Source organism: Gymnoscopelus microlampas (assembly GCF_963454915.1).
Source record: "Gymnoscopelus microlampas genome assembly, chromosome: 1".
Classification (NCBI taxonomy): Eukaryota; Metazoa; Chordata; class Actinopteri; order Myctophiformes; family Myctophidae; genus Gymnoscopelus; species Gymnoscopelus microlampas.
Window position 1 is genome coordinate 4,151,270 of NC_139962.1, and position 16,769 is coordinate 4,168,038.

General features: G+C 40.6%; 1 protein-coding gene across 1 annotated transcript in view; it reads left to right on the forward strand.

Moving 5' to 3' along the window:
- galnt2 (UDP-N-acetyl-alpha-D-galactosamine:polypeptide N-acetylgalactosaminyltransferase 2) overlaps positions 1 to 16,769 on the forward strand; it is a 78,073-nt gene that overhangs the window by 51,249 nt on the left and 10,055 nt on the right. The window contains exons 4-9 of the mRNA XM_084061749.1: positions 11,778 to 11,876; positions 12,190 to 12,257; positions 12,544 to 12,609; positions 13,870 to 13,991; positions 15,032 to 15,119; positions 15,563 to 15,650. Of these exons, the coding sequence (XP_083917875.1) occupies positions 11,778 to 11,876; positions 12,190 to 12,257; positions 12,544 to 12,609; positions 13,870 to 13,991; positions 15,032 to 15,119; positions 15,563 to 15,650 (531 nt within the window). The remainder of the gene's footprint in view (positions 1 to 11,777; positions 11,877 to 12,189; positions 12,258 to 12,543; positions 12,610 to 13,869; positions 13,992 to 15,031; positions 15,120 to 15,562; positions 15,651 to 16,769) is intronic.

Here is a 16,769-nt window from a genome sequence, read left to right on the forward strand (position 1 = left end):
CATTCATTTAGAGCGGCCCTGATAAGGCTCAGCCAGATGCAGTGCACCCCTCCACACAGACCACAGACATAAATATATAGACGCCAGCGTTGGCTACTGGGGGCCATACGTCAATGTCAACACGCCCCCCCATGTCCAGACAGGAAGCTTTACATAACTCCACTGCAAGTGTTGATTCTGACAGCAAATTTTGATTTAGTTTTAGTCATAGTCTTTTGAATAAAATTCCATTTAGTTTTGGGCATATTTTAGTCATCTGAAATGTTTTAGTTTTAGTCTAGTCGACTAAATCTACAGTTGATTTAGTCGACTAAAATGTATTTTAGCGGTGCCTTGATGGCGTCGTAATGGCTGATTTTACACTTGGTTGCATGCTGAAAATAGCAGATATACACAACTGTTGTGAGCTTGTAGATCTGCTATTTTCAGATCTGCTATTTTCACACCCGAGCGCAACCAAGCATAAAATGACTTTTTTAGTCATTTTATGTATTTTTTTTAAAAGACATTTTTAATAAACATTTTAGTCTAGTTTTTATTTGTCGACGAAATTTTCAATATATTTAGTCTTAGTTTTAGTCATCATAGCTTAGTTTTTATTTTGTTTTTATCTAGTTTTCGTCAGTGAAAAAAAGGTACTCGACGAACATTTCTCGTCATTGTTTTAGTCGATGAAATCAACACTGCTCCACTGTAAGACAAATGCCCCAAATCACATATCGTTGTTGTCGGGCAGAAAACTTTTATCTCCATATTCAAACTTTTTTCAAGAGTTTCTTTGATCCTCCTACAGCGTCACACAAAAGCATTGGCGACGCGTCTAACCTTCAAGCTTGTAGATCTGCTATTTTTGCTATTTTATTGAATTTGAATCCTGAAAATGAACCGTTTTTTTGTACTATCAGGTTCCCACCCGACAGAGACGATACATAAGTACCTGAAACTGAAACATTTTCTGTTAGTGTACTTAGTCTGCTCTTTTTCCCACTCTACACCAAACCTCTTCGCCGAGAATAGCAGATCTACAAGCGCACAACGCTGTGCGGCGTTGTGCGCTTGTAGATCTGCTATTTTCAGCTAACGTTCCCCGCAGAATAGGGATTCTAGGTATTAAAGGAGAAATCCGGTCATTTTAAGTGTTATGTTTGATGTGTGTCAAATCACTTACCAACGTATAAATGAAAATCGCGTTACTCCACAGAGCCCCCTATCGACCCCCACCGTTGTCATTATAGGAGGATATAGGATAGCCCAAATTCGCCTATTTTAACCAATGCAAAGTCTGTTTTTTTGCTTCTAGTACTCATTGTTGAGTCCCATGATAATGTAACAGGCGCTAAAACTCCCGACAAGCTAACGGCTAATAACAAACGAGCTAACGCTGGGGCTGCTTATCTCTCTGCATGGCAGCCCCAGGTTGCCAGGTCGGGAGAGAAACCAGCAACCAGCATTAGCTCGTTCTGTTATTAGCCGTTAGCTTGTCGGGAGTTTTAGCGCCTGTTACATTATCATGGGACTCAACAATGAGTACTAGAAGCAAAAAAACAGACTTTGCATTGGTTAAAATAGGCGAATTTGGGCTATCCTATATCCTCCTATAATGACAACGGTGGGGGTCGATAGGGGGCTCTGTGGAGTAACGCGATTTTCATTTATACGTTGGTAAGTGATTTGACACACATCAAACATAACACTTAAAATGACCGGATTTCTCCTTTAAGTGGTTAATGCAAATAAAATAAAAATCCTATCACACCGAATTTTGCAGTAACTCTGAGGACCCCCTAGGGGTCACGGACCCCCTTTTAAAACCCCCTGAAACACAGTGTACAGACCATCTGCTGCTGGTCAGCGCCAGGACCTGGGTTTGAATTGACCTCCCCGTCTTGTCCAGCACACCGTTTTCCCAAACAGTGGGTCGGGACCCATTCGTGGGCCGCGGATCCATTTTCGTGGGTCGTGAGTGAATACCCCTTTATTTTTGGTTTCCTACAGTTTGTCATTAATTATTATTTTAAAAGATTTTCTAAAGAACCTAAAAAATGTTCACAGAAATTCCCTAAATTAGAAAACCAAATGTTTACGAAGTGATGAAAATAGCAGATCTGCAAGCTCGCAACAAGCTTGTAGATCTGCTATTTTCACTAGCTTGTGTCCCGGGGCAAACATCTGATTTCTCTTTTGGGTCTTGAGCTAAAACGTTTGGGAACCACTGCTCTAACATGTCTCTCCTCTCTCTCTCTCTCTCTCTCTCTCTCTCTCTCTGTCTCTCTCTGTCTCTCTCTGTCTCTCTCTCTCTCTCTCTCTCTGTCTCTCTCTGTCTCTCTCTGTCTCTATACACTGTTGATTTCCTGTCTCTGTATTCTGAAAGAAATACATTTTAACATCAAAACAAGCACTTTGTTGGAACGAAGTAAAAATGTGTCAATAGGTTGACGATGATGGCCAAAACAAAAAGAACCCAGTGTTATGGTGACAGCTAGGCCTGTCACAATTATTACATAATGGCCTAATCGCTATTATTTGAGATAATCTCAGTTATGTTGCATAATGGTCATAATCAGATCCATGTTGATTTTTTTTTTCCAAACATAGTGTAAATAGCAGATCTACAACCTCAAAACGCATCACAATATGAAGAGTTTTGAGCTTGTAGATCGACTACTTTCCCTAATGGTGACAGCTGTAGTGGTGATACAGTAGCATGGCAGGCAAATCTTTGAATAATATGTTTTTTAAAGCAAACAACTTTAACTCAAATCTTTGCTTCTGGGGGATTCTACAAATGTCTTCTAAATCCTAACAGTTTTTTGAAAAAAATGATGTTGCTATAGTATATCAGTGGTTCTCAAACATTTTTCATGTCAAGGACCCCCAAAATGATATGTATTTGGCCGCGGACCCCCATCTCAAAATATGCAGTTCCAGGGACCCCCATGAAGCAAAGATTTGAGTAAAAAAAAATCACGATTATGTAAAAAAATACTCGCAAAAATACTATGAGCTTGTAGATCTGCTATTTTTGAATAGCCAAAGAAATCAAAAAATGACACAGATTCTTTCCCGGTCTAAATGGGTTAAATGTCTATTTTTTTACGCCATGGCTGCCTGTGGAAGAGCTCTTGTACTCGAAACTCGTTGCTGATTAGAATGTATAGATTTTGAGCTAATTGTTTCTTTGCCCTTTTGTTTGAATTAGCAGTTTAAAAGCATTCAAACTATTCTTTTTGCATTGTACAGCGATCTCCCTCAATAGTTTTCTGCAAGAGGTTAGCCTCTTGCAGCCTCTGTCTGTCTGTGTGTGTGTGTGTGTGTGTGTGTGTGTGTGTGTGTGTGTGTGTGTGAGTGTGTGTGTGTGTGTGTGTGTGTGTGTGTCTGGAGCTAATCTTGGAAACCGCTGGACCGATCAGCACTTAAGTTTGTGTGTGTTCTAGCAGACCGGATGCCATGCATCAGATGAAAGACTAGAGACTCCAATTGGATTAGCAAAAAAATGACTTGTGAGCATGTCATCAGTGAGTTGCCAGTTTCTTTTCGAGAGAAATAAGCAACCTGGTCTAGGAAAATGAGCCCAAAAGAAGCGACTATAGGCCACGAGCACGTCAAACCTACTGTATATGCATCTGCTATTTTCAAAAGATCTTGAGATAAAGCAAAACATTTTCAGATGAGGGTTAGGGACAAATACATATTAATTTGGGGGTCCATGACATGAAAATCACTGGTTTACATGTTTTTTTTAAAGTGGAAGCAAGCCCAAATAAGCAGCTACACTTAAGAAACGAGCCCTAAAAAAAGCAACCCGGTAATACCAATATTTACAAGCAACTTTACCGAAAAACAAGCCCAAAGTCGCTTATAATAAGCGGACATGGCAACACTGCATGTCATTGGCGAGCTATACTCCAAAGTGGAGCTTCTTGTGCCGGAACTATTTGACTGTGAAAACGCTATAAAAACTCAACTCATCCCAACATAACATTCTACACACTAACCCACCATGACACTTACAGTAGGAACACACTTAACTAATTACCTAATTAGTTCACATGTGTAATTCTAATAACTTTATGGTCACACGCAGTCACTGTACAGGCTAGGGCGGAACGTTTTCAGGCCAAGGACCCCCTAGCTGAGAGAGAGATGAAGCAGGGACCCCCACTATTGTATATGATTGTGTTTCAGATTCAATTCTTTTTGTTTACAGGGTCTGCTATTTTTTCCCTCTACACCTATAGCCTCTTTGCCAAAAATAGCAGATCTACAAGCTCACAACGCCTCGCAGCGCGAGGCGTTGTGAGCTTGTAGATCTGCTATTTTTGGCTAAAGTTTTCCTCAGAGAAGGGATGGTAGGGTTCAAGTGGTTACAGTAAAAATAAATCATATCACACAAAGATTTGGTGGACCCCCTGTAGTAACTCTGAGGACCCCCTAGGGGTCCTGGACCCCTTGTTGAAGACCTCTCCTCTCCTCTGAGCCATGTTCCTCAAATTTATGTCAACAGAGGATTTGTGTCTTTACACACACACACACACACACACACACACACACACACACACACACACACACACACACACACACACACACACACACACACACACACACACACACACAGACACGTCTGTAGCTGCAGTGTTCTAATCTCATGGGATTTGTCCCTGCAGTCTGTCAATCACAGCTGCAGTAGAGCATTTGTGTGTGTGTGTGTGTGTGTGTGTGTGTGTGTGTGTGTGTGTGTGTTAGGGCATTAACAGAATAATCGAATATTCGAATATTCGACTATCAAACCGACTATTCGACTATCAAACCACTATTCGATTATTCGATAAAAAAAAAAAAAATTAAAAAAAGTTTTTTTTTTTTTTTTTTTTTAGATTTTTTTTTTTTAGTGGCTTTTCTGCAGCAGACACGCAGCTGTGAGCTCTGGTGTGACGTCAACTCGCATTCCTTGAGTCCAGTCATCAATGTCATTGAAAAAAAAAAAAAAAAAAAAAAACTTTTTATTTTTTTAATTTTTTATTTTTTAATTATTTTATTTTTTATAATCAAATCGATTAATCGAATATTCGAATACTTATAGGTCGAATAATTCGAATACTAAAAATCACTATTCGTGAATGCCCTAGTGTGTGTGTGTGTGTGTGTGTGTGTGTGTGTGTGTGTGTGTGTGTACAGTAGTGAATGTCACTTGTTGTATTCATATATTCTGAACCCACGTTGCTAGAAGTGTTAGCTTGTAGGGACGATAAGCTAGGTACGATGTGGAAGTTGCATTACTACGGTGAAAAAGTAACATAACGGCCCCTCCCCCCAACAGAACACATCCAAGATGTGTTTTATTGCTCCTACCTCCTGCTGTTTCACACTGAATTTACAATGTAGGCATTTATCAGACTCTCTTTATGCAGAGAGACTTACAGTAAGCGAGGTAAAAGCTAGGGCTGGCACTCGATTAAAAAAAATGATCTAATTAATTAGAGGCTTTGTAATGAATTAATTGAAATTAAAGGTAGGGTAAGTGATATTTTTTGGTTAAAACAAAAAGTATTTTGTTAAAAGGTTAAAGCACTATATTGTGATAGTAATCATTGCTATAGAGTGTTTGTTCAGTAACAGATGTCTCCCTGTCTCTCCAGCTCTTTAATAAATAGAAAATACATGTTTTGGTAGGTGACAATATTTCAGCCAATCAGAAGAGAGTACCCATTTTTAAGCTTAATTTGTATAGTGTTCCAGTTCCCATTTTGTCTGCTCGTTTCTTAGTGTCATCACTTCCAATTTCACTTGTTTAATCTGTATCCTGTCTGAGTTCTCTATCCTGATTGGATAAAATTGGAAATGAAACTGAAACGAAAATGCATTTTCTGTTATATAAAGAGCTGGAGAGACATGGAGACTCCTTTTACTGAACAAACACTCTATAGCAATGAGTACTAATATAGAGCTATTTAGCACTTATTTTAACCAAAGAAAATCACTTACCCTACCTTTAATTGCATGTTTAATCACATATTATTAATATTTGACCTGAGAAGCAATTTCTTTTCAGTTAAAACAGATTTTGGTATATAAGTGCATCAATCAATAAGTTTAAGCAACAAAATATAGTTGTTGTTTTTATCAAAGTGGTACTTAACAGATCAGTGCACGTTTTACCATAAAGTGTATCAATTTTAGGAATATATTCAGAAACTCAGGGCCACTCTTCCGTCAGAGAGTTTTTTTAATCTAAATTTTCCACTGGGGTTTGTCTGTTGGTTGCTGCACTGGTATATGAACGGTACGCCTGAAACTCATCCACGGTTCAATGGTGCAAAAACTAACCACAATTAAAATGCAATACTTTTTTTAAATTTCGTTATGTTTCTGTAATGAATTAATCGAAATGAATCAGTTAAAGTCCCAGCCCTAGTAAACACACATCAAATGCAGAGAGACAGCGTAGAGCCTAAATTACATTTGACTTTTTCTTTTTTTTTTGCATAAGACTGCATGGTCGTCAAGGCGATAGGTAGGGCAATTATTCTTGCATAATCGTTTACATGTTGAAAGATTTTCACACAGCAGAAAGCAGAAATACCTGATCTACAAGCTTACAACGAGTCACGAAGCTCCTCTGCTACAGTGCTACAGCCAGCTTTGGAGTAGCTCACCAACGACATGCAGTGTTGCCATGTCCGCTTATTATAAGCGACTTTTCAAAAATAGCCAAATAAATCTGAAATGACAGATGTGTTCCGTGGATTGAATGTGTTAAAATGCAACAGTAAAAGTGTGGGAGCGTGCAAACACACGCACATGTGTGGCTCATCAGCTGTCAGATTTTCTCTGAAGCAAAACTGAGCGTATATGCCGAGGTTTTTCATTATTAATATCATAAGCACTTACTGCTGCTTTAAGGTGAAAAAGGTCTGTAAAATCACTGAAAGCAACCGGTGGTTTTCTATAGGTTTTGAGTTTTGTTTTATCATTGCAAACCCGAGTGCTAATTCTCCAGCTATTTCATGGGACAATGCATATACAGGGAGGATAGATTGACCATTATATTAATTGAAAATGATGATGATGATGATTATGATGATGAAACGTTGGATTAGCCTACTTCGTGGACACGCAAGGCTCGTGCGGTGAGTACCATGCAGTAGGCTGCTCCAACAGAAATGACAGGATTAACTTTTTCCCTAATCATTCTAGCTATTTATTATATTTGAATCCTATAGTTGAAGCAAAAGGATATGTAATATCTAATATATATATTGGATGTATAAGGATATGGCCGTGTGCGCATTGCGCTGCAGCTTGCTGTGGGCACGCAGTGTTTATTGTTTTAATGAACTTTTGGCCTAAATACAAAATCTATAGATATAAGATATAGCCTACACCAAAATAGTCTAAGCAAGGGATAATGTATGGGGAGGTAGTCATTATTGAAATTTAAAGCCCGACAGGGTGATTATGCACCGAGGCGGAGCCGAGGGCTTTAAATTTCAATAATGACTACCTCCCCATACATTATCCCGCTTATTACACGGCAACTTAATAAATACATTAATAAATTGACCCAAAAGTAACAACAAAACAAAGTATTTCCTTGCTTACGGCAATGAAAGTATTCCATAAGTATTGGGCTGGGCGGACAAGTTCGCCTCGGAAAACAAATGACAGTATTCCATAAGGTAACGGGAAGACTCGCCCCAAAACACACTCGCCCCCATTCTATACCGCCGGATTTGCCCCTGGGTGACTGTGCTTTGGGGCGATTGTTTTTGTATTCTTGTGTCGTTGCGCAACGATAAACAAGGAAGTGTAGTGGATCAAATAGAATCACCTTTCGGTTATTGCATCATCTATTTCTCACTTCAAACGTTTTCAAAAACATTGTTGAGAGCAACGTTTAGTTGTAAATGACAGTGTGTTTGTTTACATGGCTGTCATGTTGGATAAAGCATAAAACCAAGCAGCGCAGGTTGACATGAGCAGGTGTTCTGAGTCTCTGATTAGACAGCGGTCCGTTATAGAGCGCATCGCTCATTATCAAGAAATAATGAGCGATGACTCACCAATCAGAATCGAGCATTCAACCAAGCCGTGTAATAAATACAGATAACCTTGTGCCCATGGCCTAAGCACTGTGCAGCGCAGTTGTTATCTTTATCATTTCTCAAATGATTTAACCCATTGAGACCTGAAGCCGATTCTACATGTCTCCTAAATCTCAACAGTATTCTGAAAAACGTGGTCAGTGGTGCTCAATCTTTTTCATGTCAAGGACCCCCAAAATGATATGTATTTGGCTGCGGACCCCCATCAAAATATCTTGTTCCAGGGACCCCCAGAAGCAAATATTTGAGTTAAAAAAATGTTCACTTAAAAATATATATATATTTAAAGATTTGCACACATTTTCACGATAAAAAAAAAAATAGCAGATCTACAAGCTCATAGCGCGGCACTCGGTGCCGCGCTATGAGCTTGTATATCTGCTATTTTTGAATCGCCCAAAGTCGCACCATAGTAGCCGTCTGTCTGTCGGTGTCGGCACCTTTTTAGTTTTTCACATCTTCTAACCAACTGATCTCCAGACTTCATTGGACCGCCAGACAGTCTGTAGTGATCTGAAGTAGCCTCGTCTGTTTGGTGAGTCTGAAGTAGCCTCGTCTGTTTGGTGAGTCTGAAGTAGCCTCGTCTGTTTGGTGAGTCTGCAGTTCTGACTGCAGAGGAGAGTTTGTTCCACTGTGTGGGAGAGCCAGGAGGGAGACGAGTCTGGGACGTGTGGAGCGTTGTCAACTATTCCTCTTTCCAGAGCAGTGGAAAAGTCATCAATACTGCCTTTTAATTTCAAAGCCTGATTTATACTTTGCCGTATGATGGTGTGTCTCCCCTCTGCGCCGAAAACAGACGATCTACAAGCACCGCGATGCTTTGTGAGCTTGTAGCTCGACTATTTTTGGCAAGCAACCAGTGGTGTAAAGTAACTAAGTACATTTACTCAAGTACTGTATTTAAGTACAATTTTACTTTACTGGAGTGTTTTCAATTTTCAGTACTTTTGCTTCGACTCCGCTACATCTCAGAGACAAATATTTAGGGATGTCCGATTTTATCGGCCTCCCGATATTATCGGCCGATATTAGCATAAAAATTGATATCGGGAAAATATCGGTATCGGTTTTTGAAATTTTTTTTTTTTTTTTGCTTTATAAATAAGTTACAGGAGTTCTTACTGTATATGGTGTGTGTGATATGAAATTTGAGCTTACCCTAATCACAATAATCCCCGCATATATCGGTATCGGTTGATATCGGTATCGGTAATTAAGAGTTGGACAATATCGGTATATCGGTTATCGGTAAAAAAGCCAATATCGGACAACCCTACAAATATTGTACTTTTACTCCACTGCAATTATTTGAAAACTTTAGTTACTAGTAACTTTGTAGATCTAGATTATTACGAAACATACATTTAACACTTTTTTATTTTTAAAATGGCACTTTTATCCAAAGCGCTAGATTGTGCATTACATTCACACACACATTCATACACCGATGGAGGAGGAAACCATGCAAGGCACCAACCTGCTCATCAGGTTGAGCCACTGCCGCCCCTAAAATCTTTTCAGCCCTATATACATTTTGGCCATTTGAAAATAGCAGATCTACAAGCTCACAATGCGACGCATTGTGAGCTTGTAGATCTGCTATTTTCGAAAGATTTTATACGTTTCAAAACATCTGAAATGGGACATTCTGCATAACGAGTACTTTCTGCTTTCTGCATTTTGATACCAATACTTTTGTACTTTTACTCAAGTAAATTTCTAATTCCGGACTTTTTCTGTTAACAGAGTATTTCTACATTGCAGTACTGATACTTTTACTTAAGTAAAAAAAAAAAACGAGTACCTTTTCCACCACTGTAAGTGACACTGGTGTGCTAGTCCCTGCTAACCTCTCCCATGCTGTTGTGGTTTAGATGTAAGCAGAACTGGACAGAGTGGGCGGGCCGCTTGTTAAATCCTAATGTGATGTTAGATTGGACGTAGCTGCTCTCTCACAGTGGGTATTTTTCCCCCCACACACAAAACGCTGCATATTGCCTCATCCACATTCTGCCACTGTGCCCATGTGCAAACGCAACGTTTGGCTCAGGAAATAGGTCAACTGGCTGCATCAAGTATATGTGGGCACTTTACCACATGGAGAAGTAGCACTTACACTCTCTAAATCCAGCTGTGCTTCTTCTGTCTTTTACGTGTGTGTGTGTGTGTGTGTGTGTGTGTGTGTGTGTGTGTGTGTGTGTGTGTGTGTGTGTGTGTGTGTGTGTGTGTGTGTGTGTGTGTGTGTGTGTGTGTGTGTGTGTGTGTGTGTGTGTGTGTGTGTGTGTGTGTGTGTGTGTGTGTGTACGTGTGCTGCCTTGGTTCTCAAAGTGGGGTCCGGGGACCCCCAGGGGTCCTTGAGGGAGTTCCAGGGGGTCCCCAGCTAAATGATGGATAATAAGGAACCAAATGGACCCTTATGGGTCTCCATTTGGTTCCATTTGTACACTCTCAGAGTTAAATTATCACTGATTTTAGGAAATAAATTGGGGTCCCAGAGATAGAAATGTCATTAAAATGGGGGTCCGTAGCCCTAATGCATGTCAAACTGGCGGTCCTTGAAATGAAAATGGTTGAAAATCACTGCTAGAGACGTAAAAATCTTCTCTTATGGGGGTCCCTGAGGCATATCTTTTCAAATGGGGGTCCGCGGGCTAATAAGTGTCAATTTGGGGGTCCTTGACATGAGAAAGTTTGAGAACCACAGGTGTACTGTATCATCAGTGGTTCTCAACCAGTGGTCCGGGGACCACCACCAGTGGTCCTTGAGGGGGTTCCAGGTGGTCCCCAGCTACATGATGGAGAGTTGGTAACCAAATGGACCCTTATATCGTTTATATTGTTTATTATATTGTTATTTTGATCAGCGTTTGCCTGCTATCTCTCCTATTGGTACCAACATCAATACAGCATGTGGAATTGTGGACACAATCTTATATCCAACGACAAAAAAAATACACAAGTATAATAGAATATGACAGATGGACGTTGTGACGGCCGTTTTCCTGGTTCCTCACAAGAAAAATGTTAGTTTTATGGTTGAAAAAAAGATGTTTAGAGAGATACTGTACGTTTACAATTATAAAAACTTTCAGACAGGTGTTAGGATTACACATTTAGAGGTTAAGTTTAGAAGTTATTCCTGATTTATAGTAGGTTACGTGCTGGTGTCGCGCACCGAAAAATAGCTGATCTACAAGCTCACAACACGTCGTGCTGCGACGTGTTGTGAGCTTGTAGATCGGCTATTTTTCGGCGTTAGTCTTATGGTTCAAAATGTCCCCAAAAGATGCCATTTAGATGCCATTCATAAAATCCCTGTCTTAACATGGATGTATGCTAATACAAGTGTGTGTGTGTGTGTGTGTGTGTGTGTGTGTGTGTGTGTGTGTGTGTGTGTGTGTGTGTGTGTGTGTGTGTGTACGTGTGTGTCTGTGTACTTGTGTGTCTGTGTACTTGTGTGTACTTGTGAGGGCCATAATGTCCCCACAAGTATTTAATAAAGTATAATATGAGACATGGACGTTTTGAGGGCCGTTTTCCTGGTCCTCACAAGAAAAATGCTTGTTTTATGGTTGAACAAAATATGTTTAGAGATAATAAAAATGCCATCACTGTCTTAAAGTATTGATGTCCTCACAAGTGTACTACTACAAACCTGTGTGTGTGTGTGTGTAGTTGCAGACATAAACAGTGGCAGGGGGAGCTTCCAGCCTCCAGTGTTGTCATCACCTTCCACAACGAAGCACGCTCTGCTCTGCTACGAACCGTCGTCAGGTGAGTGTCTGTCTCTGTCCTTCATCACCGTCCTCAGAGGGTCCGGAACCCCTAGGGGGTCCTCAGTTAGAAAAGCGGGGCCGCCAAATCTCTGTGTGTTAGGAAGGTTTTTCTTATATTAATCACTTGAACCCTAGCGTCCCTATTCTGAGGGGAACCATTAGCTGAAAATAGCAGATCTACAAGCTCACAACGGCTCGCAGCGCGAGGCGTTGTGAGCTTGTAGAAATGAAAAAAGTCTTTCCCGGTTCTAAATGGTTTAAAAGGTGTCTGGAGGGGAGACTTTAACATTGACGTTAACATCTCTCTCTAGTGTTCTGAAGAAAAGCCCCATCCACCTGGTCAAAGAGATCATCTTAGTGGACGACTACAGCGACAATGGTGAGTAAAACACCTGACGCCTACACATGCACGCACCCACACACAAGCACACACACACCCACAAGCACACACACACCCACAAGCACACACACACCCACAAGCACACACACACACCCACAAGCACATAGGTACATACGTGTTGCGCAGCGAAAATAGCCGCTCTACAAGCTCTCAATGCGCTTGTAGACAGGCTATTTTTGGTCATTATTTTAAGATTGGAGCTTATTTAGCTTTATTCCATGCATAGGTGAGTGTGATCATTGTATGAATGTGTTGTGTGTTGTAGCGGAGGACGGGGCGTTGCTGGGGAAGATGGAGAAGGTTCGAGTGCTGAGAAATGATCGTAGAGAAGGTAAGAAGAAGAGTCCTGGAGACCTGCTGGTTTTATCTCCTACCAGGACCTCTTGTACTGTTGGTGTTATCTCCTACCAGGACCTCTAGTACTGCTGGTTTTATCTCCTACCAGGACCTCTAGTACTGCTGGTTTTATCTCCTACCAGGACCTCTAGTACTGCTGGTTTTATCTCCTACCAGGACCTCTGGTACTGCTGTCACAGCGAGTAACTTCGTGACTTGAAAAAGTGCTGCCTTAACTACTGCCTTAAGCCATCTGTTACCATGGCAAACAGACTCCAGGCATCATTAGATCTATTAGTCAAATTCTTTGTCAGTCTCCACAGTGTGGAGGATAACATTACATATATTTATCTATTGTCGCCCTCTTGTGTTCAGAAAGTGTCACCTCCACCCAGCCCCATTAATTTAATGAGACATTGGCGGACATTAATACAAATTAAATACTCTGCAGATATTAATACAAATTAAATACTCTGCAGATTCGCTAAATATTTGAGAATTCAGGTCTTGGTCGACTGTCAACCAGAGACGTTTCATCCAAATTTGATCTGAACTTTTGTAGCTTTTTGTTACAGATACACACAGAGATGATGGTATAATAATGATGATAATAATAATAATAATAACTTAAAGTCCCTGTCCACATGTCCGATGGTGTTGTTTAAATAAATAAATGTACATGTCAAATATGTTTCTCCCCCAAAACATCCTATGAATTATGCATGAGGTTGATCCTGCTGAACTTGGGTAATCCAACTAGTATCCATAGAGAATGCACTGTGACATAAACCAAGCCTGTGCATGTCCTCATTGACTGGACCCACGGTTGGTGTGGGGTTATGGGGGGAGCGCTTGTTTCGTATAACTGACTGTCCTCATTGGCTGATGCTGCATTTAGTGAGGCTCTGACAGGTGTTTTGTATCATAACCATCCTGAGTCAGATGGGTTTTCAGTTAGAGCTCTTCACGGGTCCAAAACGAGCCCTAATGGATCTGTGTGTTTTGTTCCGAGACCCATGTGGACCCCACATTCTTTTTTAAAAGTTGGACAGAGATCTGATTGGTCTGTTTGTTCCAAGACCCGACCTATTCATTTATGGACAAGTGATTGTGGTAAAACATGGATTCGGAACCGGGGGACCCGTGAAGAGCTCTAGTGCTAGTCTGAGGATCAGATTTGACTTGTATATTAATATTAATGTGTGTTTAAAAGTGGGTGGGTGTTTAAAGTGTTGAAATGTTTTGTTGTGTTCAGGTCTGATGCGGTCTCGGGTACGGGGGGCGGACGCCGCGACCGCATCGGTGCTTACCTTCCTGGACTCCCACTGTGAATGTAACGAACACTGGCTCGAACCTCTACTGGAGAGAGTCGCAGAGGTACGCGCACACACACACGCACACGCACGTGCACGCGCACACACACACAGAAGGCTATTGCACACAAAGTGTGACACGTGAATGTGTGACAGAAAAATGTGACGATTGAATGGTGAGTCACTTGGTCTTTTTCCATAATTAACAGATAATTATCATGTTTGTAGGGTGTGACATCCTATAATATAGGATATATATATATAACATGCTTGCTAGTACTCATTATTTCAATAATAATGTGACCTGGAATTTTTCCTAGATTGAAAACCAATTCAAAACCTTTTCCAAAAGAATATTAAGAAAACTTTTAAGACGTAGTGAAAATAGCAGATCTACAAGCTCACAACGCGTTGCATCGTGACGCGTTGTGAGCTTGTAGATCTGCTATTTTCACTAGTTTGGATCCCAGGAACGTTGTATCTCCATATTCGTTGTATAGCGCTGTAGTGCAAAAGAAGCGGAAAATAGCCGATCTACAAGATCACGCACGAGATGCAATGTGTTGTGAGCTTTTTTCCATTTTGAAAGAAAGTGGTTAAAGTGTGTCTGTGGATTTTTATAAATATCGAAACAATAAAATAACATTAATCTAGTTTGTGACTAAATAATAACTGCATGGGATCCATTGGAACGCTGGTTTCCATTTCCTGAAAAGTAACGTTTTTGGACATATGGACATGCAAGGTTTCAGCCTGGCTAGCAGTGATATCGTTGCTTCGCGCCACGTTTTGAGCTTGTAGATCTGCTACTTTTGATGCTTTTGAATTTGAATCCTGAAACGTAACAGTTTTGTAGACATTTATATTTAAGTACCATTCCAGTGGTCTGGTATGTTTAGCCTATTGACCACCAGTCACGGTATAATTGACTTGTCAACCATTTAGCAAAGCAAATCACATATCATATTCCATTTTGAGCAAGAAAATTGGATTCCATTATTTGTTTATGTCCTCATTCTCTCTCTCTCTCTCTCTCTCTCTCTCTCTCTCTCTCTCTCTCTCTCTCTCTCTCTCTCTCTCTCTCTCTCTCTCTCTCTCTCTCAGGATAAGAGCAGGGTTGTATCTCCCATCATTGACGTTATTAACATGGACAACTTTCAGTATGTCGGAGCGTCCGCTGATCTAAAAGGAGGTACGTGCACGCACGCACACACACACACACACACACACACACACACACACACACACACACACACACACACACACACACACACACACTAAAATAAATGTATATGAAAAGGTTTTGAGCTTGTAGATCAGCTATTTTTGAATTTTAATAATAACATTTTTTGGTCAATGGTCAAAGCCTGTGTGCAGGTTCAGATCAATTGCTCAACCCTTTGAGAGAGAAACATTAGGATTTGACTGACTGACTGACTGACTGACTGACTGACTGACTGACTGACTGACTGACTGACAGACTGACTGAGGTTTCTTCAGTTTATAGTAGGATAACTCAGGTTTTAAGGGTAGGGTTAAAAAAAAGAAAAGGTAAAAAAATGTCAAAGTGTCATTTATAACGTCCTAAACCCATGTCCTCCACAAGTATTGTAATATAAAGCTGTGTGTCTTTAGGTTTTGACTGGAACTTGGTGTTTAAATGGGACTACATGACTCTGGAGCAGAGGAGAATCAGACAGGGCAACCCCACCGCTCCCATCAAGTAAGTCAACGTGTAGAAACATGATCATCACAGGATTACAGGTGTAAAACGGTGGGCGAAATGTGTTTTTGTGCAAAGCTCCATCGTTTTTGAGTGTTTCCAGAAAGAGAAAGAAAGGGAAGAAGGGAGGGAGGGGGGGAAGGGGCAAGGGAAGGAAAAAAGAAGGAATATAAAAAACAACGTATCTGTATTCATGTCCATGTCACATTAACCATTCCATGACAAGCTGACAGAGCGTCATGTCATCTTGGCGTGGCTTTGTCTGCTTGTAGAATGACAATGGGGCATAGCAGTGGCAATGAGACAAAGATAGGGTTCGCAACTCACTTTTGTGCTCCAGGTTAACCTGAAACCATGTCTATGAAATCTGGTCTATGAAACCATGTCTATCTGGTCTATGAAACCATGTCTATCTGGTCTATGAAACCATGTCTATGAAATTAATTCAAGGACCCCAACGGAAACAAGTCCGCAAGGACTTTTTTGGTCGGGCCTTTTAGACAAAAGTATTATAAATGTAACTGTGTTGTTTTACATTCTTTTGCCTAATAACAATTTCAATCAATCAATCAATCAAACCTGGAGCACAAAAGTGAGTTGCAAGCCCTATCTTTGTCTCATTATCACTGTTCTTACAGTTAAAGCTCAGCACCAAAGAACGGAGGATGTGCGTTACTTGTTTTTCTGCATAGCAGTGGCAGCCATTTTGTTTACCGGTTCTGGTTCCACCGATAGAAAGCCCATTCATTTCAGCCCATAGGGATTTCCGAAAATAGTAATATTAATTTATTTTAAGCCTGGAACCAAAGCCATCCAGGCTCCTGGTGAATCATGACCATAAAACATTTCATTCTGTGTCCACACATATTTGAAAACCTCAATAAAAAGTTACAACTTACAATTAATTACTACTTTTCTGAAATATCTCTGGGCCGTATCGATGTCTGTTTGGGGGTAATTGACAATGTATCAGCGTGTGAAGCTAGAGCTAGCTGTGTCTTCTCCATATGATGTATGGTGATTAGCAGGCTACCGATGATACAGCAGAGCCTATGCCAGTGGTTCTTCTCAAACCTTTTTGGCTCAGGGCACCCCTTGTAAATAACGTTTTCATCCCCG